The sequence below is a fragment of the Vipera berus genome, assembly GCF_964194415.1.
Source record: "Vipera berus genome assembly, chromosome: 1".
NCBI classification, from domain to species: Eukaryota; Metazoa; Chordata; class Lepidosauria; order Squamata; family Viperidae; genus Vipera; species Vipera berus.
Window position 1 is genome coordinate 237,283,490 of NC_138202.1, and position 27,600 is coordinate 237,311,089.

Below are 27,600 nucleotides of genomic sequence, written 5' to 3' on the forward strand. Positions count from 1 at the left end.
TTAAATTGTTTCCCCCCCCCCTGCATTCGAGAAAATGATTTTAAAACCTCCTAGAAATAAATACTTTTTAGAAAAAAGGGGGTTAAATGCAAGCCTTGGCTGCCTTTTAGGGGCTCCTTTATTCTCAGCTTTTGAGGCACTGATTTTTAAAACTCCACAAAAATTAAAAGCATCATTAGACTAGAATGATTAGAAATAAAAGCATTTTTTTATTTCACAGCTCCCCAAAGTAGGGCTTGTTTCCCAAAAACACAGGCCTCTGTTAATTATTTACTTTATTTAGCTTATTCTGTTTGTTTTGAATGCCCATTGAATTAGTCTAGGGTTAAGCTAATCATATACCCAGAGGCTTGACTGCCTTGACTTATTGATGGGGGTTAGGTTCAACACGCCTTATCTGAAAATAGGGCTGCTAGTGTTACTCTTATCTTGATGGGCTTAGGCCAACACGTCACTTCCGCTCGCCTTATCTGAAAATAGGGCGGTTACTTCCGCATAGGGCCGTGATCTGCTGACGTAATCACCACCACATGGGTTTGTTTACTTTGATGTCATCACTGATCAAAAGTGCTGATAAATTTTCATTAAAAAAAGGTATACACTATTACTACTTCTGAGGGACTATCTATCTGTCCCAATTGTTCCTGATCCACTCAATTAAACATTGTCATTGCAAGGGACCAAGGAAGTATGCCTTCTCTGTTGCTGTCCCTCCCTTCTGTAATAGCATTCCCCCAAAGATGAATGTGCCATCCATTCTCCTGGGGCTGTTAAAAAAACCACCTAAAGAATGTAGCTGAACAGCCCCAATAAGGACCATGGAGTATGAGGCTAGATGCATGTTTTTTTTTATTTTGCTCTTTTTTTAAAAAAAAATAATTAGTCCAATACATGTTTTTAAATAGCTAAGGAAAACATACTGTGTACATTGGAATTGGGAAGTCTGAAATAATCACAATAGTATTGTTTAGATACAAAGAGGCCCTTTGCCTCTTTGTGGAACATTACGTCAACTTCCAAATGCTGTTCAGATGCAGAAGTTCCAAACAGCTTATCTACAGTATTGGTTCCTGCAAAGTAATCCTAGGACAACTCACTTTCACAAAGTAAGAAAACATTCTCTTCATCAATACAGACATATTAATGAATGATTTTCCACAAGGCAAATCAATTAGAAACTAATTCTGTTGCAGTCCAAATAAGTTGCGGGCCATCTAAAATAATAAACCTACCTGTCCAGAAAAAAATTATGACATTTCATATAAGCACCATTGTACATGGATATCTTGCTATCTATTCCACAGGAAACTATGACCTACCTTCAATCATATTCCTTCCATGTTTTAGACAGTGCCTTCATTGACTGGCATCCACGTTTCTATGTAGAGCGTGAAGAATACTTTTCACACTTGAGAGATAAACAGTATTCATACAGAGGAGCACTTGTCACATAATACTCCAGACCCCAATTGTTTAGCTGCAGGACTACTGGAAAAAAAGTTGCCTACACAAATATAGGAAGATTGAAATAAAAAATGATATTTTATTATAAATCAAGTCCAATAAGAAGAGGATATCTGGAAAGAATACACCAGTTCTGGAAAGAACTACATTCAGAATTAGAAATAACAGAATGGAGGCTAGTAGATCAGTGTTGATGCAACAATACCTTTACATATCATTAGGTAAAGGTAAAGGTTCCCCCGCACCGTTTCAAAGCTGAAGAGCCAGCGCTTGTCCAGGACATCTCCGTGGTCATGTGGCCGGCATGACTAGACGTCAAAAGCGCATGGAACGCTGTTACCTTCCCACCGTAGTGGTCCCTATTTTTCTACTTGCATTTTTACATGCTTTCAAACTGCTAGGTTGGCAGAAGCTGGGACGAGTAACAGGTGTGTACACAGCACTCGGGATTCGACCCGCCAAACTGCCGACCTTCTGATCGACAAGCTCAGCATCCTAACCCACTGAGCCACAGCGTCCCTTACATATTATTAAACATCTCCTATCCCAAATCCTTGGGAAGAACTCAATCGATGGATAAAAATGCCAAATTCACTTTAAACATCTGGCTGATTGTGCAACGAACTGTAACAATAAAGGTAATAAAGCATAAAGAACTAGAGCTATGTTTTAAAATCTTCCATTTGATAAATTATCTCCCTCAAGCTTTCTGGCAAGGAGCTAAGCCTATCCGATCATATTCACTTAGATCCATATTCCAAATAAACTGAAGACTAGTTACTAACTTCAGCTAGGCAGGTCGCAGCCTGTTGCAAACCAGCTAAGCGGGGAACATTCCTCTACTGGAGTCTGTATTTTTTTTTAAATTACATTTATATCCCGCCCTTCTCCGAAGACTCAGGGCAGCTTACAAGCTTAGCAGTAGCCTTCATTCTATGTATATGCCTGCTTGTTAGGGCTTTCACACACACCCCCAAGCGGCATTATTACAAAGTCAGCTTATTGCCCCCCAACAATCTGGGTCCTCATTTTACCTACATCAGAAGGATGGAAGGCTGAGTCAACCTTGAGCCTGGTGGGATGCGAACCTGCACTAATTGCAGGCAGCTGGTGTTACTTAAGGAGGCATTAGCCCACTGCTCCACCAAGGCTCTGCCTCAACCCATCAGGGCTGCTCCTTCTAGCAATCCGGCTTCTTTCCCACTAAACTGCTGGGCTTGCGTTGGACGTCTCGAAAACTTACGACTTCTTTCTGTTGCCAAATCTCTGGAGCGAGAGCGCGCGCTTTGTGGACCCGAACCCCAAACCCCGCCGGCCCTAACCTTCTCTCCAGCTCCCTCTCCCCGGCCTTTCCACTTGGATGGAGGGTGAGAAAGGCTCGTGGGCAGAAAGGCCCGTCCTCATTTCGGCAGGAGCCTCCGAGTGGAACGGGAGGGGCGGAGGCGGAGAGCTGTGCCTTTGGAGAAGGCGCTACCCCGGTTTCGACACAAGGAGCTGCTTTCACTTCCCGAATTTGCGCGCTTAGCCCGAAAAGGTAGGAAGACGCCGCGAGTGCAGCGGAGCACCGTTATCTCCAGCTCGCCTGTCCGGTTTCCCAGAAGGAAGATGCGGCTCTTACTGGAAGTTGTTCCCGCTACCCGGAGGAGCTCTTTGCTGTCCCCCATCCTCCCACTTCTCTGGGGCTTCGTGATTGCTTCCTCGCTTGTTAACGCTGGGTAGGGAAAAAAATGGGGGCGGGAGGAGGGTTAGTAGACGAGAAAGGACTGACAAGGAGAATCACGGAGGGAGGGGAGAAAATTGGGGAAAAGCATCTTTTGGGGGGATTGCGTTCTCCACGGGAGGCCTAAGTTTGCATTTGGCTAATCTGGACCAAAATGCAGAGCTTTAGGCACTGAATTAAAGTTGCTTAATTTTCTGGATGCAGATGATGCAGGCCTGAATGGATATGGGGCCAGAAGCCTGGGGAAAGATCCTTATGGAGACATTATTTTTCTTTTTAATTATTGGAGGAAAACATCCTTCCTTATGCTTCTATATCTTTAGCTCAGTATATCTCAGAGACTCAGGTCTCGCTTGCTTAAGTTTTAATCATTTCTTAATCCAGCACTGTGTAAGGAAACAAACAAGTTTCCCCACCCTATATATAATGCAATCTTCTTTTGCTTTCATTTTGCTCACCTCCCATTAAGAATTAAAAATGGCATAGCCGATGAGAGAAAGATGCAATTGTTGCAGACTTGCCTTAGGTCCCTCAAAGTTGTTCTAGTTCATATAGATAGCAATAGCAGATTCTAATATTACATATTTTAATAACAACTGTCAGTAAGTATCAAGACTGAAAGGTATTAATAAATTTGTTTGGGCAGGGAAAAGACCAAGAGTAAAATTTAAGATAATGCAAGATGTACGTGAAAGAGGTGGTCTTAAAATGCCCAACTTTAAACTATATTATGAGGCTGCGGCTTTATCTTCAATTAGTGATTGGTTTAATCTAACACAAGGGAGATTATTGAATATTGAGGGATCTGATTTATTTTTTGGCTGGCATGCATATTTATTGTATGATAAGAAGGTGGATAATATCTTTAAGACACATATATTAAGGTATGCCCTGTTGCGAGTCTGGAAAAAATATCGATATAAGCTAAATTATAAAATACCAATTTGGGCAATACCTAAACATGCAATAGAAAATATAAACGTGGGATTTAAACATGATGTGACTACATATAAAGAAATTCTTAGAATGGAAAGGAATGTATGGCAATTAAAGCCATTTAATATTTTAAAAGAAGAAAGAATAGTGCGGACTTGGTTTCAGTATGGGCAGTTACAAGCTAGATGGAAGGAAGATCAGAAAGTTGGTATTTCGACAACTGATGAAAATTTGGTTAAACAAATAAGAGTCCAGCGCAAATAAGGAGGATATATAATACACTGATAGAAATAGATTCAGAAACGGAACTTGTTAAAGATTGCATGATAAAATGGGCCCAGAATTTTCAGGAGCCCATAACGATGGATATCTGGGAAAAGATATGGGTCAGAAATGTGAAATTTACACAGGCACAAAATTTAAGAGAGAATTTTTATAAAATGTTTTATAGATGGCATTTAGATCCTAAAAAAATAGCATGTATGTATCCGAATTATCAGCCTAAATGTTGGAGGTGTGGTTGTGATGATGCAACCTATTATCATATATGGTGGACTTGTAGAAAAGTTAAAGCTTTTTGGATTAAAATTTGGTGGAATATGCAGAAGATATTTAAGAAAAAGATAAGGTTTTCTCCATAGTTATTTCTGTTGGGTATTATTACAGATTGTACTGTTATAGATACTAAATTGATGTTAAATTTAATTACGGCAGCAAGACTCTTGGTAGTGCAATATTGGAAGAAGGAGGAACTGCCTACTATAGAAGAGTGGACTTTAAAAGTTTCAAACCTGGCGGAAATGGCAAAGATTTCAGCATATTTGAAAGAACAATCGCAACAGAGATATATTTTGGAATGGAGGAGATGGATCGATTATATTCAGAATAAATATGGGACTAGAAAGTTTCATTTAGTATATGAATAAGTATTAGTATTATATGATGCATTATTAATTAGTTATTATTATTTAGTTATTTAGTTATGTTAAGAGGAGTTAAAGTGCGAAAGAATTTAAAGTGTCTTTTTTAGTTGGTTAGCATATTTTAGCTTAAGTTGGTTAAAGTTTATACCCTCTAATCAGCTCTGGGAAGTCGTGGGGGGGGAGGGGGAGGGAAGGGAAGTGGGGGGGAGGGGGAGGGAGGGAGTTTATGTTTTTAAAATGTATTTTAAAACTTTTCAATTAAAAAAAAGACTTTCTTTTTGTGATTTCTAGACCAACATACCTGTTGGCAGTTCCTAAAATAATCCGTCCTGGAGCAAATCTAACTATTGGAGTTTGGCTCTTAAAGGAAAGCCCTTCAAGCATTAGAATACAAGCGCAAGTACTCTTGGCAAATAAATCCATATTACAAGGAGAAGCAGTCTTTCAAAGAGGTGAGATGGTTGTCTTGATTTGGAATGCAATGAGATTTATTTATTTTATTTATTAAATTTACATGTCACCTATCTCACTATCCAAGGTGATTCAAAGTTTTTTTGTGTCAGTAATTAGCTTCTTTGATTACAGTCCTAAACATGTTTATTCAATTCTCCCTGTATTGCAAATGTATTATTTGTGCTTAGGATGGCAGACAAAGATGGCACATGGATGGGGTCTTGTTGAAATAACTGTGCATAGCAATTTGAGTTAAAAAATGTTCACAAATGCTCTAAGGTATGAGGGTGTAATCTATATGGGATTATAGTTATTTGCTCAGCTACTAGCAGTTTATACCTATTAGGTCAATCAATTTATTATTACACACATAAATTAAACATCCAAATAAAACTAAACAGAACCATCACAAGAGGACATAGCAATACATCACAATCAATGATGCAATCAATGGGTGACCAAGGTCTGCCTAGTTTTACAGGCAGTATATCAAAAGCAAGCTATCTTCAGAAAACTGAATCATACTGACCTGACAATAAAAATACAATGAGTATAGTCTAAAACTGGATAAAATATGTAATAAAATCAATTATAAAAGATTATTTAAAAGATCTAAAATGATTATTTATGTTTCTGGTCAATCCCCAATGCGCTGCACAAAATCTGGCCACCTGCGCCGTGATCTCTGCCTGCTCCTCCTTTAGCAGGCACTGGAGATAAATACTTTCCAAACGACCAGGATAGCTATCAATTATGGGGAGGATATCTCTGTAGAAGGAACATCAAAGGAGTATGTGTCCAATGGTCTCCACCTCTCCTGAGCCACAGGAGCAAAGTCAGACAGTGATGTCTTTTTCTACTTGCCGTACAGGACGGCCAATGGAAACACATGGCACTGTGCAAGCGAGAATGCTTTCCAGTGGTTTACTGACTCCAGCTGACTAAGATACCTGGCAGTACATATTAGGTCTTGAATTCCAAAGGAAGAGAAAGCTATACATTATCTTCACCTCCTTCCTTGACTTTGTGGCATAAGGAATCATTTCTATTAATGTAATATCTGCCTGTGAAATAAAGTCAAAATATGCTTTTGTATGATCTTTCTACAAGTCCCCTTTCAAAATAATTTATATAGGGTGGTTACCAATCCCATGAGGTCAGGGCAGCATGCCCATGGTTTAGTTTTCATCCTAATGAAAATCCCGCCCCCCAATCTGATTATGCTTAGAACAACTCAAGAATAAAGATGCATGTGTAGTTATGTAGAGATGTATGAACACAGTTTCTACTCTGTTGTGCAGTGCTGCTATCCATCATAAATGGCTAAGTAGTTTTACAACCTTCCTTCCCCTCCTTCCTTCCCCCCTCCCCCCATGCACTTCAGTGAGCAGATCAGATATTATCTTTTGCAATAATACAGATAATACCGCTTTTAAAAGAAATATGGCTTGATTAGTATGCAGTTGATCCTTTCAAAGAATTAAATGGAGGAACACTTATGAGTGTTATTAAAGGTTAAGTTGTTGCTCCTTTACTGATTGATTTACACAAAGGCAGAGTGCTAACTTTCAAAAGCATTGGCTTTTGCTAAGAATCTTTGTCTCTTGTATCAACTTAATGCTTTTCACAAACTAAGTATGTGTGTGGGGGTGTTGTATTGCATTTCCTCAAGAGAAGAAGAAATGTAATGTTTTTACAACATGAACACAACTTTAGAGGCAAGATTATGACCTCTTGGCAACAAATGAATAGCAGCTCTGTGAGCTATTTTGAAATAAGTCAGTCATTCAAACACATTTTGAAAATAGTATTAACTTATTTTCCAAAATCATAGCAAAGAATGGTAGCGCTGCAACGTATGAGAGTTTCCATATACAAAGGAAATTACTGGGAACAGGTCAAATTGAAAAAAAAATCAGTGTCCAACTGGATATAAAATTGTCTTAGGGTCTTTCCCATTTGTTTCTAACACACCTTGGCAACTTCATTTTTCTGTTGGGTCTCCTTTGTTTAAGATGAAGTTGTACTGTGTACCTTTTGAGAAATTGATCCCAGGAGTGAAAATCAGACCTGACCAACAATTAGTGAAGCAGGTTTTATAATAAAAAGGAAATTTGTTTAAGAAAATCAAAGATTGTTACAGGTTGTTCTTAATTAACAAAGGAAATTGGCACTGGAATTTCTGTCACCATGCGATACAGTTATAAAGTACAACATCACAGGACTACATCACTTAGTGATGATAATCCAGAAGTCTCTGTTGTTGTCTTTAAGTGAGGCCTGCAGGTCTTTTAAGTGAAGGATTCTGTGCAATTTCTTGCCAACTTCCAATAAGAATTTTCGTCATGGCTTTTGACTGCCAGTTGGTGTTCACGGATGTGTTCTGCCAGTCTTCTGCCTGTTTTTCCTACATACTGTGGTGGTTGCTGTATGTTGTAGATGACTCCTGTTTTTTCTTTTGGAGTTGCTGGCTCTTTTAGTTTGCTTAGGGTATTTTGAAGGATTTTAGTTGGCTTGTGTGCTATACTGATTCCATGTGGTTGTAGATGTCTGTGGTTTCTGAGATATTCTTGATGTATGGCAGTGCAATTCTTTTTAGGGTTTGTGTTGTTGTTGTTGTATTGGGTTGAGTGGTCAAGGAGTTTTTGAGTAAGTTGCATGGGTATCCATTTTGTTGGAATGTGTTGTATAGATGCTCCATTTCCTTTTTTTGCTGTTCTGGGTTGCTGCAGTGTGTTTTGGCTCGTTTAAATAAAGTCTTTACACAGCTTCTCTTGTGGGAGGTTGGTTGTTGCTTTGGTAATGGAGCACCTGGTTAGTATGGGTGGTTTTTCTGTAGACTTGCATTTCTAGTTTGCCATTGTGGTCTCTGCTGATCAGGATGTCCAGGAAGGGTAGTGAATTGTTTTCTTCTTTTCTAGTAAACTGGATTCCTTTAAAAATGTTGATGGTTCTATGGGTGTTCTCTAATTAGTCCTTTTTTGTTATGGTGAAAGTGTCATCTATATATCTGATCCATATTTTTGGTTGTATTTGTGGAAGCACTGTGGCTTTTAGATGTTGCATGACGACCTCTGCTATAAATCTTGAAAGTGGTGATCCCTTCAATTTGTTGGTAAATTTGGCTATTAAATTGGAAGTATGTAGTTAAGCAGAGGTTTATGAGATCCATAATCCTGTGTGTTTTGTTCTTTGTTTATTCAATTAAGTCATAGGCACTGTGAAGCAATGCAGTCATGGATTCTTTGGCTAATTCTGCCTCTATAGATGTGAACAGGGCTGTGACATCAAATGAGACCATGATTTCGTTGTCCTCTTGAGTCACATCCCTGATTGTTTGAAGGCATTGTAGTGGAAAGTTAATGAAGATTTGGCTTTTTCTTGTGAGATACCTAAGCTGTTTTGTTAGTCCTTTTGCAATGTGGTATGTAGGGGTCCCTGGCAGAGATACAATTGGGTGGGAGGGGTATGCCAGGTTTGTGTATTTTGGGGGGTCCGTAGAAGCATGGGAGGATGGGTCTGCTGCTTCTCATCTTCTACTGTTCTTCTTTGGTAATTTGGCCTTTCTTAGTGAGGTCACTGAGGGTTCTCTTGATCTGGTTGTCTAGTTTTTGTATTCTATTGGTGTTCACAGGGATGTAGGTTTATTTCTCCACCAATATTTCTTTTGCTTTTTGTTATTACTGTGCTCTGTCCATAACCACTGTGGTTCAGCCTTTGTCTGCAGGTAGGATGATGATGGTCTGGTCCTTTTTTAGGTTTGTGAGGGCTGCTCTGTCTTCTGTTGTAAGTCGATTCTGTTCCTATTGTCTTCTGATCTGTGGAATGATTTTTTTCTAATGTTTTCTTGCACCTCTGTGGAGAGTTTGGTGGATTTAAATGCCCCTTCTAGGGCTGCAAAAAATTCTAGGACGTGATTGGCATCACCTGTATTATAGTTGAGTCCTTTTTGTAGAATCCTATGTTCTGCCATGGATATGTTGACCAGCCTTTCAGATTCTGATGTTTGATTGGTTCTGGAATTGAGTTTCTGGAGCTTGCTTTGGAGTTTGGTTTTTCTTTTCCCAGCATGTTTCTGGGATGTATTCATGAAGGTAGTGGTCTGTCTCTCCATGTGCTCTGGTGTGATGGTCTGTCTCAACTGTTCTTTGAGGTTTGCTGTGGTGTGCAGATATTTGTTTAATCTGCATTTGTAACCATTAGCTGTATCATTTTTCACCCACTTTCTTGGGCTATTTTCCACCCAGCTGTGCAATTGAGTGGAGGTTTGTACATGATGCTGGTACATAGGGCAGGCTGTTGTAGGCATTCATGCAGTGACATCCAAGACATGAGCTTTTCTCAGATTCAAATGGTTAGGTATCGCCTAGATCAGGGCTTTTCAACCTTTTCACACATTGTACCACTTTTAGGACATGGCAATATGTGAGTAGCACCAGTGTTTAGTGTCAAAAACTTGATGACTAAAAAAAAAGGGGGGGGTTGGTTTTACTGATTAGATTTATTTGTTGTTATAGAAATGGCTAGTTTATAATATTATGGAAAAGCAAAAAGTTGAGGTTCGATGTTAATGCTTCCTTCTACTGCAACAGAGGAGGTCTGTTCTTTTTCCCTTCTCCTCTCACCTTTCCCCCCTTTTTCCTCCCCACTATGTCCTATTTGCGTTTGTATTTTTGTATTTTATTCTATAATCTAATAAAATATTATAAACTGTAGAAAAAAAGGAAAAAAGTACCAGTTTTAATTTTTTTGTGGCTGTTCCTTTGGTGAATCACTTTCCCGTTGCACTGACAAATCTATAATGAATTTATCCATGTTTATTAATATGCACCACTACCAGCTAGCTCAGGACTTGTGGACTTCAACTCCCAGAATTCCTCAGCCATCATGGCTAGCTGAGGAATTCTGGGAGTTGAAGTCCACAGTTCTTAAATTTGCTAAGTTTGTAGACCCCTGAGCTAGCTGGTTGGCCTTTCTTCCTCTCTCCCTTCTGAGCTCTTTGCACAGTGTAATAAGAATGCACCCACACACCCCATACCCTTAAAGACACAGGAATCAAGTGCAAAGCAAGAAAGGCTCACAAAATAAAGAAACACATTAACTCCTGGGTTTTTTTCTTTAAGCTGCCTCAGGTGTGTGACATGTCACAATGAGACTGAAAGGCTCCAGCCTGTTTACCTTCAAAGAAAACTTTCTAAAAGCCATAGACAGACTCAATTAAAGGGGGTAAAACTAATTACATTTGTTGAAAGGGATTAAACCTTTCCCGGTTGTCTTTTTTCCCCCTTTCCCGCCCAAACCACTTCCTTTTATAGCCCCTCCTCTCCTCTCCCCCCTTTTTTCTTCAGTTCACCAGCTCTGAGCAGCTTCCGGAAGCGCCAATCAGCTAGAGCCCTGCCAGTTCCTGGGGCTTCTGCTGAGGCCAGACAGTCCTGCAGCTGCAGCTGCCTTTCCCTCAGGCTTGGGTCACTTCGGCTCATTCCCCTCCCAGTTACAATTCTCTAGTACAGTCGTGTACCACCTGCCATGTGGCAAAGTACCACAGGTGGTATGCGTACTACCGGTTGAAAAGCCCTGACCTAGATAATAAAAGTTTTCTGATATATTGAGCCCAATTTCTTCTTTAGAAATGAATGATATTTATAAGTGCAGTGCCAAATTTTGATTGTGAATTCACTAGCATCTGACCAGTGCTGAGGTTTAGGCTGGAACTTAGTGTCTCGGTTAAGGACTCCAGAGGCCAATTGTTGGGTTCAAATATTATCCAAACCGTGGAAGATGATGGGATTGCAGAGGTAAAATCTGGACCAAATGACTTAGTAGAAGCCCACAATAGCTGGTTCAGTCGCATTTCTTCCTCATTTCAAAATGTTGGTTTCAGATATATAAACCTATATATCCTCTTCTTTTAGTATTAACTCACAGAATAATCTTTTCCTTCAAATTTGCAATTGATACATTATTTATTTTGTTAGATTTATATTGTGCCTTTTTTCAGGACTTCCATGTATTATACATGACACTCTATCCTCCCATTTGTTTTCCTCACAACACCTTGTGAGGCAGGCTGGCTTGAGAAGGGGCAAATAGCCTAAAGTTACAGTGAACGTCTGTGACTGACTGGCTTGGGCCCCTCTCTTGCCAGCCCAACATCTTAACCATTGCACCATCTTAGCCTCTATGAAATATGGAATAGGATGCTTCTGAGGAAATACATTGGGCAGGAATTTATTTTTATTACCAGAAATAGGGCTTTTACACAATTGGCATTTTCCCCCACAGAATTCTAAATTTCAAAAGCCTAATTGTTCAGGGGAAAATGGCCTTATTGCTGTGACACTAGTGTTTAGTCATCTGGACCCAGGTGTATTAGATCTAGTTAAAAAGAAAAGCCATTAGTTGAAAAGCCAGGAGCACCTGATCAAGAGGCAAACCTCTAATGCAGGGTTGTCAAACTGCCGGCCCGTGGGCCAGACGCGTCATCCAGAAGCTGCATCCACCCCATTGCCGGCAATGGCGAAACCATCCCGATACGTGATATCGCAAGTTTGACATGTCTGCATCTAGTGACAGAAAATTGGCTGTGTTTCAGTTAGGTTTTTTTAGTCTCTCACAGAAATCCATTCAGTTCTTATGGAGCCCTAGGATTTCATGGAACAGAGCCTAATCCCAAGGCTGATCTACTTGTACCTTGCAAAAATCTACCAGTGAATCCTGATTGACCCTTTGTTGGACCCTGATCCAAACTATTAATAAATTGTTAAACTCTTTAATTAATATAAGGTACTGTAAGTTTTTCAAAAACCTATGGTATGACCTTTTTGTACTTTTTCATTCTGAAAACCCTATAGTACCTTATATTAAATCGATTTTGTACAATAAATGAATTAAACATACGGTATGTACGGTATGTTTATATGTATGTGTGTATATATCTTGAAGGGTTCTGGAACAAAGGGAAATTGTTTAGTCTAACTGTTGCTTTCTTGCTTTTTGTAATTGGCTTTTGCACCAGGGAAATATCATGCAAGCGAGGGAAACATGTACATGGATGCTGTTGTGTACTGGGTTCATTGCAGCAAGGAGACGAGGTGAGAGAGTTCAGGCAGGAACATGCTTTATTGAATGCAGGAACTGAACTGTTAACCAAGGCTTCTATGCAGCTATTTATACTGCTGGCCACTAGGCAGTGGCCAATAGGTTTGAAGTAGCCTGTTGCCGCCCTAGAGCCAGCCAATGGTGGTCCTGGAGACTGCTTGTCTGAGGAGCCAGCGAGCGTTACCCAACTCCCTGATTAAGCAATCTCAAACAGCAATCAAGACACTACAGTTCAAGTAAAACAGGCCCAATACATTACAGATGCAATGTACTGAAAGTGGGAATAAGGGAGTGTACAGGAATGATTGATGTCTTCCTTATGATGTAATGGCTCTGTTGTCTGATTTTCATTGTCTAACAAAGTTTATAAAGCAATGCTACTCACTTTCTAAGATGTGGCACTTCTGGATGTAACTCTGCCAGTGTTCCAGACTGTTTGTCACCCAGCTGCTTAATTTGATCAAATTAAGTGCTGCTTGATCAAGAAGTCTCCGCTTGGGTTATCTGAATAGATTGATATGATATCTCAAGTTCAAGTAAGGACCTTACAATCTGAATATAATTTATTACATTTCTGAGATCCATTTTTCAAAAAAAAAAATCAATTTTGGTTAATGATTTGGCTTAATTTATTTCTCTCATATTCCCTATTAATATTAATTACTACAATTCATGTAAATTTTCATCTTGGCTTTAATCTTTTATAGAGTATGGCTTCTGGTATACGTATGTATGAACATAGGTAGCTTATTTACACATTTATTGGAGACAGAGGAATCTGTATGAGGGACTGACACTGCAGATAGGATTAGATTGATAAAGGCAAAAGATGGACACTGCAGGTTTTTTTTTCCTGCTGTGGCTTCTATGTTTTATTACATTCCCAGTTTTATTATATCACAAATTGGCTCAGTTCTCTCACCATCCAAACATAATCATAGTTCAGTTTTCAGTCTATTTATGTTCAGTGTTCTCTTATACAGCAAAATTTTTTAAAGCTGAATTTGATTGAAGAGGAATTGTGGGGTGGGGGTGGGGATGGATGGAGGTAGCAAAGAGAGGTGTCTGCCCAAACATATGTGCCCATGGGAACTATGTTGGTTAAACTATAGCACAGTTTGATCACATTACATGAATCAAGTTAAAAGTTGACCTCCAAATGCAGTGGATAATTGGTATCACTAAAAAGCTCTGGTTTTGAGCTTCATTATTGATCCCTAAGCTAACATTGCAGTTTTGTTGGTAATACTTTGCATAACAGATAAAATGAATTTAAGAGTAAAATTTCAAAATCAAACAAATATTAAATGTCTGTCATTAGAAATCTGTAGGAATTATGCATTTAGTTCAAAGGGACAAGGCCACAAATCAATTCCGCTCTTGAAAATTTATTTTTAAATTTTTACCCCTCAACCTCTCCCTTTATTTTGAAAAGTAGAAGAATATTGTTTAAAGCTATGATGTTTTGGGGCTGAATATTGCTGTGACTTTTGGCTTTATACTTTAGTGGTCTCATTGCCCTAATGTCCAATTTTTTATTCCTTTAATTTTTAAAAAATAACGGTGTGACACACTAAAAAGCATTCTTTATCAGAATAATTCTACTTCTCTCTGTATATGACTCATACTTCTGTGGATGTGATTAACCTCTCCTAAATGAGGTTGCTTATTCATGGGCATACATATTGCTTTCAGATCATTATTTCCGTCATACTCCCACAAATGGAACATGGTCTTTTTTATTTTTCCTTCAGACTTGAATAAAATTTTGTGACTGGATCAAATCCATGAAAATGAATTGTTCTTTCAGTGTATAGTAGTAAAGTGGGAGTAGCATAATTGCATGATATTAGGAAAGCACCAGAAACGTAGTACAACTTCCTTGTCATAGAGTGGACTCTGGCTATATTCATGCTTGAATAGGGGGAATATCTGGCATATGGATGTGTGAAATCTTTGAATTTTTTCCTTATTCTGTTTTCCCCCCCCCCAGATATAGATTCCTTTGGGACACTAGTCCTTCCATCTGTAAGTACTCTTAAAATACTAGAAATATAAACCATATGTTTCCAGCATTACTTTTATTTGCTTTTTGATTTGGCTAACGTGGTTATATTTTATAGCTCCAAATTAGTAATCAGTGTGTAGGTGTTATTTTGTTCTTTGGATTAATAATTAGTTTGAGTGCCAAATCGGAAGAATCTGGGATTTCAGTTTGAAATGCATACTCAAGTTATGGGCAAACACCAATAGGTACTCAATGTAACAAAATTATGTATTAATAAAAGATGGGAAATGCAAAAATAAACAAAAAAATTAATTTGTACTTATATCCAAAATATTTTATTTCCTCATTGGAAATTCCTCGTATTCTACATGCAAATGCAAAATGTTACTGCTGAATTTGGGCAATAGGTTTAATTGTTTAGACTAATTGGGGAAAAAAGTATAATATGAACCTGATAAGTTAAATTGTGAGGAGGATTTTTTAAAAAAAATACACTATGGTACAACATGCATGGCTTTTGAAACACTGTATAGACACTGAAAATGCTATCTAATATGCAAAGCAAGCCATGGGAAGCCCTGGTGGCTTGCCTTGGTCTGACCCAGCAGGTCTGAAGGCAACAGCAGGGCCCAGTCAACCATGCTGCACAGTTGGTGCCACAAGGCCCCCCCGGTGTCAGGTATCTCCACAATCTGGGAGCTTTCCTATTTGAGGCTTTGAGGCATGTGCAGCTACCAGTAGTAGTGGCTCTCCAAACAGAGAAGCTGGGAGGTGAGGCTTGGCAAAGAAGGATGAGCTAGGTCTAGGACAGGGGTAGGCAACCTCGGCTCTTTTATGACTCATGGACTTCAACTCCCAGAATTCCTGCTGGCTCAGGAATTCTGGGAGTTGAAGTCCATGAGTCATAAAAGACCCGAGGTTGCCTACCCCTGGTCTAGCACTACCAAGGGAGTATGTGAGTGTGGGTCTCTTGCCAAGCAATGAGTGGAAGAGCTAGTCAGTCACTATGCAAGCAAGTAGGATCTCCGCTAGAAAGGGAAAGAGGTAGCAAAAATGAAAAATGAGCAAGAAAAAAGACAAAAGGAAAGATTTTTCTTTTCAGCAAAGAGAAAGAAGAAAGAATTTGGGCGGTCCCAGGTTGGACTTCCTAGTTCATGATCATCCCGAATATGCTTTTGAAAATAATAGGATATATTAGCCCAGGAGCAAAGCCAAATATCGATGTTCTGGTTAATGAAAAATGCTGACAGCTAAATGGCAAAGTAACATGGCTCTGTTTTGCAGCATTGCCAGAAGCTTAGTTTTGCAGTGGCGAATTTTTGATTTAATAAATGTACATTTAATGGCATAGAAAGATATTCTTCATTTTATCCATTTTCGATTCTCTAGAGTTTAGAGAGTTTTATCAATGTATGAAATGACTAGAATATCTTGCAGTAATGAATGAGCCCTCTTACACCGCTCATAACTATTAAAATTTGACATTCCTGCCTTAAAAACTAATAACTTTCTTATTGCATACGCTTTTGTAAATCACAGCGCGTTTCCTCAGGCACATCTTATGAGAGGAATGCCATACATTGTATATAAACTCAGTTATTTTGGGGAGCGGGGAAGGTTGTGAAAATTAACAATAGTGCCAGTAAAGCACAGAGCAACTAGTTAATGAGAATTTGGATCTGTTTAATTCCCAAGAAATGATATTTTAGCTTCAAATCAATTCTAAGTCTATGGTTTTGCCAACACAAGAGGGGGAAAATGTACTTCAGAAGCAGTGCAGAGAAATGGGACTTGAGATTGAGTGGAAGGTAAATAGGAAATTAATAGAGAGGGATTTCATTTCTTTCTGCCCTTCAGAAGAAAATGCCTGTCTGTTCTGGTGCCAGAGCAAGTAGGCAATGCAGTTTAACTCTTAAATTTGTAATCCTAATGTCTATAATCTTTATATATTTTGACTTCCAGTCACCTGTTCCCCCATGTCTTGAATTACTAGAACCAGTTCTCTGTGTGGTTTCGCATGCTGCCTGCATCCCATGGATGGGGATTTGTTTGTTTGCGCAGCCCAATTTCTGACATGCCACAGCCTGGTGCCGGTCCAGGGCCAGGATTGGAGACCCCTGGCCTAATGGTTAAGGTGCCTGGCTTAGGAACCAGGAGACTTGAGTTCTAGTACCTCCTTAGGCTTGAAAGCCAGCTGGATGATTTTGGCCAGTCACGCTCTCAGCCCAACCTACCTCCCAAGGTTGTTGTTGTGGGGAAAATAGGAGAAGAAGGAGCATTAGTCATGATTGCCATTATTTGCAAATAATAATAAAGGAGGGATTTTAAAAAATCAAATAAGTAAAACAATCGCAATGGTAATGAAATGAGTTTTCTTCCTCAGCTCCCATTGGGCAGTACTGATGCCAATTATGAGTTATTAGTGAATGGATATTCAAAAGGACAACTGCTGTTTTCTAAGCGTACATCACTGCCATTTGAAAGTAAAAGTTTTTCAGTCTTCATCCAGACTGACAAGTCAACGTATAAACCAGGACAAGATGTGAAAATACGGGTTGTTACTCTGCATTCTGACCTCAAACCATACAGTACCCCTGTAAATATATATATTCGGGTAAGCATAGGTTTAAAATTATTTGGCAAAGAAGAGATTTCATGTGGAATATGTGAAAATTACTTTTGCGCATTCATACCAAGGTACACATATCAAGGTACAGCAGCAGGAAGGTGATTTCTTGTAAAAGACACTCAAAATAAATATGTATTTGTATTTTGTACATACTATAGAATATAGATGTTCGCACAGTGGTTCAAATGATATATTCATCTGAGCTAAATTTATGTTTTAGAATACAATTGATGTAAATTCAGGGTAAAATTTATTGCTCTTTTGAAAAGAGTTATAGTAAGGGAGTGATAGGCAAGAGACTCTTGAAAAGCATTAGCTTTCATTATTTATATATATTTATTTAAAGCACTTACATGCAGGGGTGGGATTCAGCTGGTTCGCACCACTTCGGCAGAACCGGTAGCTAATTTTTTGTTGCCCAGGCCCAGAATGGACTTCCGGAAGCGGCATCCACACAGAGAACCGGTTGTTCACATATTTGAATCCCACCACTGCTTACATGGCCACACAACTCAAAACAGCAAGACTCTGGGTGACATAAAAGAATCATTCTAAAATATTGAGAATTCATTGGATGTGTTCATGTGTAGAAAATACTTAATCACCAGAAAATGTGCCTGTACATTGATATGCAATGTACAGCAAGCCATAATATAGCTATTTGGTTTCGGTGTGTTATGGTTAAACAATCCATTCCTAAATAAGACATGAGAATTTGGTAAGATGACATTTTTCTTCAGAAATGAAATCTGCCTCCCCTCAAAAAAATAATTGCATTGAGGGTCTATAACAAAGATGGAATTCATTGTCAGATTATGATAAAGTGAAAGCATTTCTGAAAATTAACTCCTGTTGCTACAGGAACTTCTAATCTTAACATCTGCAACCTTTTTGATTATATAGTACAATTGATGGCGAAGTTTTCTAGGTGGATATTTACTGCTGAAGCATACTTTATTGCCATGAACCTATTTTAGCAGTCACGCATTGCATTAAATTCTGTATTCTGAATATATACAGTAGTTTATCATATACTTTTGTAAGGATCCTCAGAGAAATTTGATTCAGCAATGGTTGACACAGAACGGAAAACTGGGCAAGATCGTTAAGCAGTTCAAATTATCCAAATATCCTCTCTTGGGTGACTGGTCTATACAAGTTCAAGTAAATGTGAGTATAAATAAGATGCGTTTGTATTTAAGGTAGAAGTGGGCAACCTTTTGATGATGAACAGCTTTAATTTAAGGAGGAGTAAAGGAGCGGTGGCTCAGTGGGTTAGGACGCTGAGCCTGTCGATCAGAAGGTCGGCAGTTTGGCGGGTCGAATCCCGAGTGCCGCGTAACAGAGTGAGCGCCTGTTACTCGTCCCAGCTTCTGCCAACCTAGCAGTTCGAAAGCACGTAAAAATGCAAGTAGAAAAACAGGGACCACTCCGGTGGGAAGGTAACAGCGTTCCGTGCGCCTTTGGCGTCCAGTCATGCCGGCCACATGACCACGGAGACGTCCTCGGACAAGCGCTGGCTCTTCGGCTTTGAAACGGAGATGAGCACCGGCCCCTAGAGTCGGAAACGACTAGCACACATGTGCGGGGGAACCTTTACCTTTTACCTAAAGGCTGCAAAATGGGTGGGGCTAGATTAAGCTGTAAAGACCCCAGAGTTGACTCAGGATCACAGACTGCCTACTTGTGATAAGAAGTGATGGTACACTTTTCACATTTTTGTGATCTGAATAATTCATTAGATGGTAAATTTAAGGAGCTTGTTTCTTGAATGTTGAAAATGAAAGTATCATGAAAAAAGTGCCATTTTTTAAACATTGTATCTCAGCCTGCATTTATTCTTAAGTGGTCAAGATAATTTTGAATAAGGTTTTACTTTAGATTCAGTAAACTAAAGGAATTCAATATGTTTTCATTGACTTTTATTTTTGCTTGTGTCTCCATAGGATCAAGCCTATTATCAATCATTTGCTGTAGTGGAATATGGTAAGTGATAACCGTCTGCTCTTTGAAAACAGGTGCTTATAATTCTTTTAGAAGAAGGTGAATGAAGTTTTAAATTTAGGAAGGCAGTGATTTTTCACAAAGCTGAAATCCAGAATGTTACTTGCCATTTAAAAAAAACATGGAAATTATAATACTCAGATTGCAAGACTGTTTGGCATAAAGTTTAATCATTTGGATCCTGACAGTAATTCTTAGAGTAAACCAGCTGAAATCACTGGGTGGGACTTACTGTAAATAATCATGATTATCTTCTAGTATGAACAAAGTCAGATCTAGCTTTGAGTATCCAGTTGTTTGTAATGTTAAATTTATCTTTTACAGCTTGCAAAACCAAAAGTCATTCTGAGGTCTACCCAGTGCTTTTTTTGTTAAAAAAAAAAGTGCCGGAACACATCATACAACCCACCTTGCCTACCCTATAAGGTTCCATCCAAAAAAGTGCCGGAACTCCGTTCTGGGCGTTCTGTGACAAAAAAAGCCCTGGGTCTACCCATTCATTCATGTAATGAGGTCTTCCTTGAATAATGAATATATAATAGAGGAGCACTCAAACTTAATCTTTTAGTTGCTTCAGTTTCTCCATTATGTAATTTTAATTGTTGCTTTTGGGTTTTTTCAGTGTTACCAAAGTTTGAAGTCTCTTTAATAACACCTATGTATTATTCTATGGAAAGTAGGTTGAATGGCACTATTAGAGCAAAGTAAGTAAAAAGTAAATATTATGACACTGGGAGCTATATCTATGTTTCAGATATAAAAAGTATGCAATGCTGGAGTAAATTATTCTACATTTGAATGTTTCTTTTTTTGGAGGAGGTGGAGTATAAGTAGGTAAAAACAGTTCATTATTGTGTGGTGGCAGCAAAAAATATCCAGAGTATGCATCAGTACATTGCATATACTTGCCACTGTGTGTGTGTGTGTGTGTGTGTAATCTGATGCTTTATTTAAACTAAATTGGTATATCAGTGATTGCATGACCTCTGTAGATGCCATATGCTAAATAAATAACTTGCTATTTGATGGAATATGGGCAATAGTATGTTGGCTGGCACAGTATCTTATAGATAAAGATTCTGCCTCATGCACAATGGCAGGAGCGGACAAATATTCAGATTATTAAATGGTAGAGCTACCTGTAACACCGATACAATTAGGACTGATAACCTAGTTTATGCCTTCGCTATTTTACAACTACAGCTTGATGACTAATTGTAATGTAATAGGAGTAAATGTTGAACAGAATTAATGAACCAGTTAATTAAAAATAGTTTTATATTTGTGAAATTAAGAGGAAGGAGACAGGGAATGATAGATGATATGAATGGATGGCTGAGACAAGATGAGAGAATATAGGAGATATGACTCAGCTATTTGGAGAAGCAACAATGATGAGTATGATCTGTCTGCTTAATAGGTATGTAGGAATGTGCAATGAAAAAAATGATTCATTTATCACATTTATATAGCTATCTCTAGATAGTGTTGTGACTCAGGGCCAGCCTGTGGGTCCGGCAGCCGGCTCAGATGTCTCGGATGACTCAGATGAGGGGGAGGAGGAGTGTGTGGTAGACGAACCGGCTGATGATGGCTTGGAGGCTTCGCAGAGCCCCCAGCCGGGGCCCTCTTCTCAGCTGCGTGAGCCCGATAGTGCGGAGGATGATGACCCACAGCTGGCCCTGTTCAAGGACGCCCGACGCAGGAGGCAGTCGAGCAGGAACAAACAGAGAAAGGCTGTGGGACTCCTCGGGAGGAGGCACAGGGAGGCCACGCCCTGATCTCTAAATAAAAGGAGTGTTTGGGGAGGGGCTGGTTGCTGAAAGCAACCCTTCCGTTTGAGGATTCAAGTTCCAGTGTTTTTGTTTCTTGTTCTGTTTGAGTAATAAATCCTGGCAGATGCTTTTCAGCCTCAGACGCTCTCCAGTCTCTACTGTTTGAACAGGGGTTTGCCTTATTGCAAGGCCGGTAGCAGGCTGGTTCAGAACAGATAGCTTATAAAGGGACGCGGTGGCTCAATGGGTTAGGACGCTGAGTTTGTCGATCAGAAGGTCAGCAGTTTGGCGGGTCGAATCCCGAGTGCCGCGTAACAGAGTGAGCGCCTGTTACTCGTCCCAGCTTCTGCCAACCTAGCAGTTCGAAAGCACGTAAAAATGCAAGTAGAAAAATAGGGACCACTATGGTGGGAAGGTAACAACGTTCCGTGCGCCTTTGGCATCTAGTCATGCCGGACACATGACCACGGAGATGTCCTCGGACAAGCGCTGGCTCTTCGGCTTTGAAACGGAGATGAGCACCGGCCCCTAGAGTTGGAAACGACTAGCATGCATGTGCGGGGAAACCTTTACCTTTACTTTTAGATAGCTTATAGCACAGGTCTGCAACCCGCGGCTCTGGAGCCGCATGCGGCTCTTTCAGCCGTCTCCTGCGGCTCCCAGTCCTCTGCCATGTGCAGTCCAAAAAAAAAAAAGTGGGACTAAAAAAGTTCAACCAATCAATTCAAATATGCAGGGTAGGTGCATATCTCGCCTTGGCTCCACTCTTCAGTCAAACCCTGTTCTGCATATGTACGCACATGCGCACACATTTTTTGCGGCTCCCAGTTTTTCCTTTTGTGAGGGAACCGGTTCCAAGTGGCTCTTTCACTGTTTCAGGTTGCTGACCCCTGGCTTATAGTAAAAAAAAATAAAGCCACTCTAGATGGCTTATAGTAAAAACAATTATGCATCAAAATATTAAAACAACAGAATTAAAAGACATCAACAATATTAACAAGACAGTGGAGAAAAATTATGTTAAAAATAATCAGCAATCTAATTAAAACTCCATCTCCTTGAGACCCCCAGGTCTGTTGTCAGAGCTGGGTTTTAAGGGAATTCTGGAAGGATGTCATAGATGGGAGCCAGTCTCACCTCAAGGGGAACAATGATCCACACAGCATAACGGAAAAGGCCCATCTTCTGGGTTTCTCCTGATGAATCTCTTTTGGAGATGGCACCTGCAGCTTATATCTTTTGCTGGACCTAATGGGAAGGGCACATATAATTGGGCAGAGACGGTCCCTCAGATACGCCAGCCCAGTGTGATGTGTGTTAGGAAAATAGAGTGAATGATTGCAAGTTAACCATCAATGGTGAAAATGCAGAGCAGGTATATCAAGCTGTGCATCTTTTAAGTTCAAATGCCTGCAGCAAGGAGGAATTAATGTTTGTCAAAATAAGTAAAAACAGATGTACGTCCTCCTGTACAGATGTGAGGATTGGGCATGACAGGAGAAAAATAAAAGCTGATTGCTGTGAGAATGGCATACTTAAAAAGTGAAGCTGTTTGGTCATATGGAAAGGAAAATGTGACAATCAAATTGCAAAACAGATATATAGACAAAGACTGCATGGTTTGAAAAGAGGGAGATAAAAAGTTCTGATAGGATGCTATTGAAGAGATGTTCAAAAGGATAAAGGTGTGAGGGGGAAAAAGGAAACCATTGTTTCCAGATTAATCTGTCCAGGATAATAAGTACATGGTAGGTTATCACATACTTTCAGTCTGTTTTTTGAAACAAACAATTTCCAACTGATCCTTTTTTGTGGTGTTTTGGGTATTCATTTCAGATACGTATATGGAAAATCAATGAAAGGAAAGGTCACTATTGATTTCTTCTCATTGTTTCGAACACAAAACAAAAAGATAACTAAAATAATGGAGGTGAGCCATATTCAATTCTTGACAATATACTTACATTTCAGGAAAATTGTGCATCATGGCCCACCCTCACTCAAAATTTTCTAGTGATTTCTCCGATGATATTTCTATTTTCCTTGCTGTTTTCTGATCCAGAATAGCTTCTTCCTCTTCTTCATGCTACTACTTCGAGCTCTTATTAGAACAAATTTTTAAAAAGCTTTTGCATGTTTTTCTATTTCTTGCTTTTTTGTCTCAGAATTGACCTATATCTAGATGCAGTAGCATTTCAGAGTTTTAGAATTAAGATTGGTTGGAGACCATGTATGATAGCCTATTGGCAGGAGTTTTAGGAAAAAAACTTATGTGAAGGATTAGGATTCTCTTTTCTTTATCTGTTTGATATTTTATATTTATTTGCCTTGTAAAATCTGATTTTTTTAAAAAACAAGATTTAAATTGTAACTCTGGCTTTGACTTGCTAAATCAAGTGCCCCTAGCCATTACTGCCATGGTTTATGGGGACCAGTTCAAAATCTAGAAGATTTGAGCCCTCTTAAAACAAGGTCTAATGTCTGTAGTAAATATGGAGATAATCTGAAAACAATCCTCTAATTTTAATTTTGTATCAGCTTTATGACATTTCAGCGGTCATGGCTATTCTTTCCACAAGTATCTTGTAAAACTGTAGCTAAGCCAAGAGAGGGGAATACAATGCTAATAGATCTTTGGGTCTTTTCACGTATTTCCTTCAGTTTTAGCAAGGAGGAATAGTGGATAGATGCATTGCGGTGTAGATACGTCCCAGTTCATATAAATTTGTGTATGGAAAAAGCATCAAAAATAAAATGTAACAATGATATATGGTCAAGAAGAACAGATCTAGATGTTCTGGCTAGTGTGAAAATCTGATCTAGTATTGCTTCAAAGATAACAGGATTAATATATTTTTTCTGATCTCAGATTAATGGTTCTTTGAACTTTACACTGGAGAACCCAGAGATAAAAGATATAACTGTCAGAGATGAGGATATATTGCACCCAGAACCCATAGAAATTATAGCTGTTGTTACAGAATCTCTTACAGGTATGTTGTTTAATGTGGCTTTTATAGAACATTGGAAGACATCAAACCAAAGATATATTTAATCCTGCTGTATCTTTTTACTGTTGGAAATCAGAATTCCACATGGACAATATGAGTACAGTTACTAAATCACACTCATATTTCTTAGCAATTGATATTTGGAGGAATGGTGATTCTAATTTAGGTACCATCGCTTATAGCTATGGCTGGGGCCTTTTTTGTTATTTTTTTGGAGGGGGGACGTTTGATGGGATTTGCAGGGGGTTGTTCTACCTATTTTACTCATTAACAAAATCTATCACCTAAAATTGGTCATTTGTAGTTAAATTTCATAATTTTAAAGTTTCTGGAAACTGAGATAAGGACATACCACCTACTACTATGCTAAACATAAATTATCAACAAAACAAAAGGCTTAGGATGACATATTACACTAAGACATTAAGTGATTTGTTTTAGTCTTAGCATGTTGTGTGAATCTAATCACAGAATGTTGTCACTTAGAATAATAAGTATGAGCTGCCTTGCTTCAGTGAAGAACAAATAAATCTGGTGTATCATTTTTAAAATCTCTGATTGTTATAATAGGAATCTCCCAAAATGCAAGTGCTACAGTATTTCCACAGCTGTATGATTATGCATTAGATTTTCTTGAGTATCCAAGATTCTTGAAGCCTTCTCTGAACTTCATTGCTATGGTGAGTAGTGTTGTTTTAATGTTTATTTTTTCCAGTATCATTTCAGAAATGGATTGAATGAAAGGTGCATCAGAAAGATGGAATTATATTCTCAAAAAGTTTAGAAGACTTAAATGATTTAGCTACAAGTATTAAGGAAGCCATTTTATTTCTCAAAATCTCCAATTCCACACCAAAACAAAAGAGGCCAAAAATGTTCATTTCCAATTTGAAACGTACATCATCATCATCATCATCATCATCATCATCATCATCATCAAACCCAGTGAAGGAATCCAGCAGAGATATACAACTAGTGCAGGTTCACATCCCACCAGGCTCAAGGTTGACTCAGCCTTCCATCCTTCCGAGGTAGGTAAAATGAGGACCCAGATTGTTGGGGGCAATAAGCTGACTTTGTAATAATGCTGCTTGGGGGCCCCCAAAAGCCCTAATAAGCAGACATATACATAGAATGAAGGCTATTGCTAAGCACATTGGTTTGTGCTTAAATTGTAAGCTGCCCTGAGTCTTCGGAGAAGGGTGGGATATAAATGGGATTAAAATAAATAAAATAAATAAACTGTTCTCATTTGGAAATCAGGCAGCTCTTCCTCAGGAAGAACAAAGCCCTCTAACTAAATAAAAGAATTGAAACAAAGAATAACTGAGCATCTAGAACAGCAGAAAAACAACAGAATAAGGCTGCCTGCATTGAAGCTTGTTCCAAAGAAACAGCTAGCACAAGCATTAAAAGATGCAAATACTGCAATATCAAGTATAAGCACCAATTCATTGCAAGAAACAAACCAACTAATGTAAAGCACAGCTGCAGTTATAACTGAATACCTGGGATGCAAAATCAACAAAGAAGAAAAACAAACAAACAGTGCACCACAAAAATGGAAGGTTAGACTAGAAAATAAGATCAGCAAGTTAAGATCACATGCAAGCAAGCTAGAACAGATGAAAGAAAAGAAGCTGAAGAACAAGAAGACCAAAGAATACCTAATCAAGAAATACCACTTAGAAACAAGGAAGATCAACGAAGCACTGGAAATAATAAAGCAATAAATAACAGCTTGTTGTTGTTGTTGTTAGCTGCGAAGTCGTGTCCGACCCATCGCAACCCTATGGACAACATTCCTCCAGGCCTTCCTGTCCTCTACCATCTTCTGGAGTCCATTTAAGCTCACGCCTACTGCTTCAGTGACTCCATCCAGCCACCTCATTCTCTGTCGTCCCCTTCTTCTATTGCCCTCGATCTTTCCCAGCATTAGGCTCTTCTCCAGTGAGTCCTTCCTTCTCATTAGGTGGCCAAAGTATTTGAGTTTTAGCTTCAGGATCTGGCCTTCTAAAGAGCAGTCAGGATTGATCTCCTCTAGGACTGACCGGTTTGATCGCCTTGCAGTCCAAGGGATAACATAACATAAATAACAGCTATAGCCAGGAAAATCAGTAGATACGAAGCTCGAATTGCAAATTATAGGCAGAACCTCCAATTTCAATCCAATCAGAAACATTTCTACCAATCCATCAATGGAGAAACTGCAATGAATCAGTCAGTACCTGACAAGGAAGAAACAGTGCAGTTCTGGAAGCAGATATGGATAACCCAAAGAAACACAACAAGGATATGGCTTGGTTAAAAGAGGTGGATACAAATAAAATGGAAGTTGAAATGAAAGAACTAGTAATAACAACAAAAATGGTAGAAAAAAGAGCAAGGAAGATCAAAAATTGGTCAGCACTAGGTGAAGATGAACTAATAATAATAATAATAATAATAATAATAATAATAATAATAATAATAATAATAATAATAGTAGTAGTAGTAGTAGTAGTAGTAGTAAGTTGGAAGGGATCTTGGAGGTCATCTAGTCCAATCCCCTGCTCAGGCAGGAAACCCTATACCATTTCAGGCAAATGGCTGTCCAGTCTCTTCTTAAAAACTTCCAGTGTTGGAGCATTCACCACTTCTGGAGGCAGGTTGTTCCACTGGTTAATTGTTCTAATTGTCAGGAAGTTTCTCCTTAGTTCTAGGTTGCTTCTCTCCTTGACTAGTCTCCATCCATTGCTTCTTGTCCTGCTTTCAGGTGCTTTGGAGAATAGCTTGACTCCCTCTTTTTTGTGGCAGCCCTTGAGATATTGGAACACTGCTATCATGTCCCCCCTCATCCTTCTCTTTGTTAAACTAGACATACCCAGTATCTGAAGTCTATACGTACAGTGTGGGCTACAGTATTTAGTATTTTTATTTGACATGCACATATCCAACATTGCCCATAAATATTTCTTTCTTTTGGTATTTATTAGATTTATCTATTAACCTTTGTTTTCTACAACTCAGGGTGGAGAGTTAGAGCAACATTGAAGTCACCAGATATTCCAATGGTTTCCTGCTGCCAAAGATAGTATTACCACTTCAAATAAGTACCCTACATAAAGGTTATTATTGTTTTAAAGAATTTTGTTTCTCAAATTTAATTTGTTTTCAGTTGAAAGTAAGAAGAAATGATGATCATCCACTAACGTCTGATGAAAAAAAGAATAATGTTACAATCACGGTCACACAGTCAAATATTTCTTATCAGATATTTAACGATGAAAATGAATCATTGAAAAAGAACACAGTTTATAAGCTAAGTTATCCTGTTCCAGGAGATGGGGTTATTCCGATGGAGCTTCCAGTTTCAGCTAATACAACAACTTTGCATATTAAGGTATATTCCTTTCCTGTCATTTTGTCTAAAGGAAAGCTTTAACTGTCCAGTGAAAATAATCTCAATATAGAAATTTGATCAATGCCTGTCTTCTTCCTCAAATGTATCTCACTAGGCATTGGATATGTATATCGGATATGTATGTATATATATATATATATATATATATATATATATATATATATATATATATATAT

The 27,600-nt window shown here is 38.8% G+C and overlaps 1 protein-coding gene across 1 annotated transcript in view; it reads left to right on the forward strand.

Annotated features, from left to right (window-relative positions):
• Positions 1-2,986: 2,986 nt before the first annotated feature.
• The window catches only part of CD109 (CD109 molecule), a 97,346-nt gene continuing 72,732 nt past the window's right edge, over positions 2,987-27,600 (forward strand). The window contains exons 1-11 of the mRNA XM_081330414.1: positions 2,987-3,179; positions 5,335-5,495; positions 14,588-14,622; positions 16,986-17,216; positions 18,276-18,401; positions 19,178-19,217; positions 19,858-19,939; positions 22,847-22,940; positions 23,880-24,003; positions 24,592-24,701; positions 27,179-27,403. Of these exons, the coding sequence (XP_081186540.1) occupies positions 3,070-3,179; positions 5,335-5,495; positions 14,588-14,622; positions 16,986-17,216; positions 18,276-18,401; positions 19,178-19,217; positions 19,858-19,939; positions 22,847-22,940; positions 23,880-24,003; positions 24,592-24,701; positions 27,179-27,403 (1,338 nt within the window). The 5' untranslated portion in view covers positions 2,987-3,069. The remainder of the gene's footprint in view (positions 3,180-5,334; positions 5,496-14,587; positions 14,623-16,985; positions 17,217-18,275; positions 18,402-19,177; positions 19,218-19,857; positions 19,940-22,846; positions 22,941-23,879; positions 24,004-24,591; positions 24,702-27,178; positions 27,404-27,600) is intronic.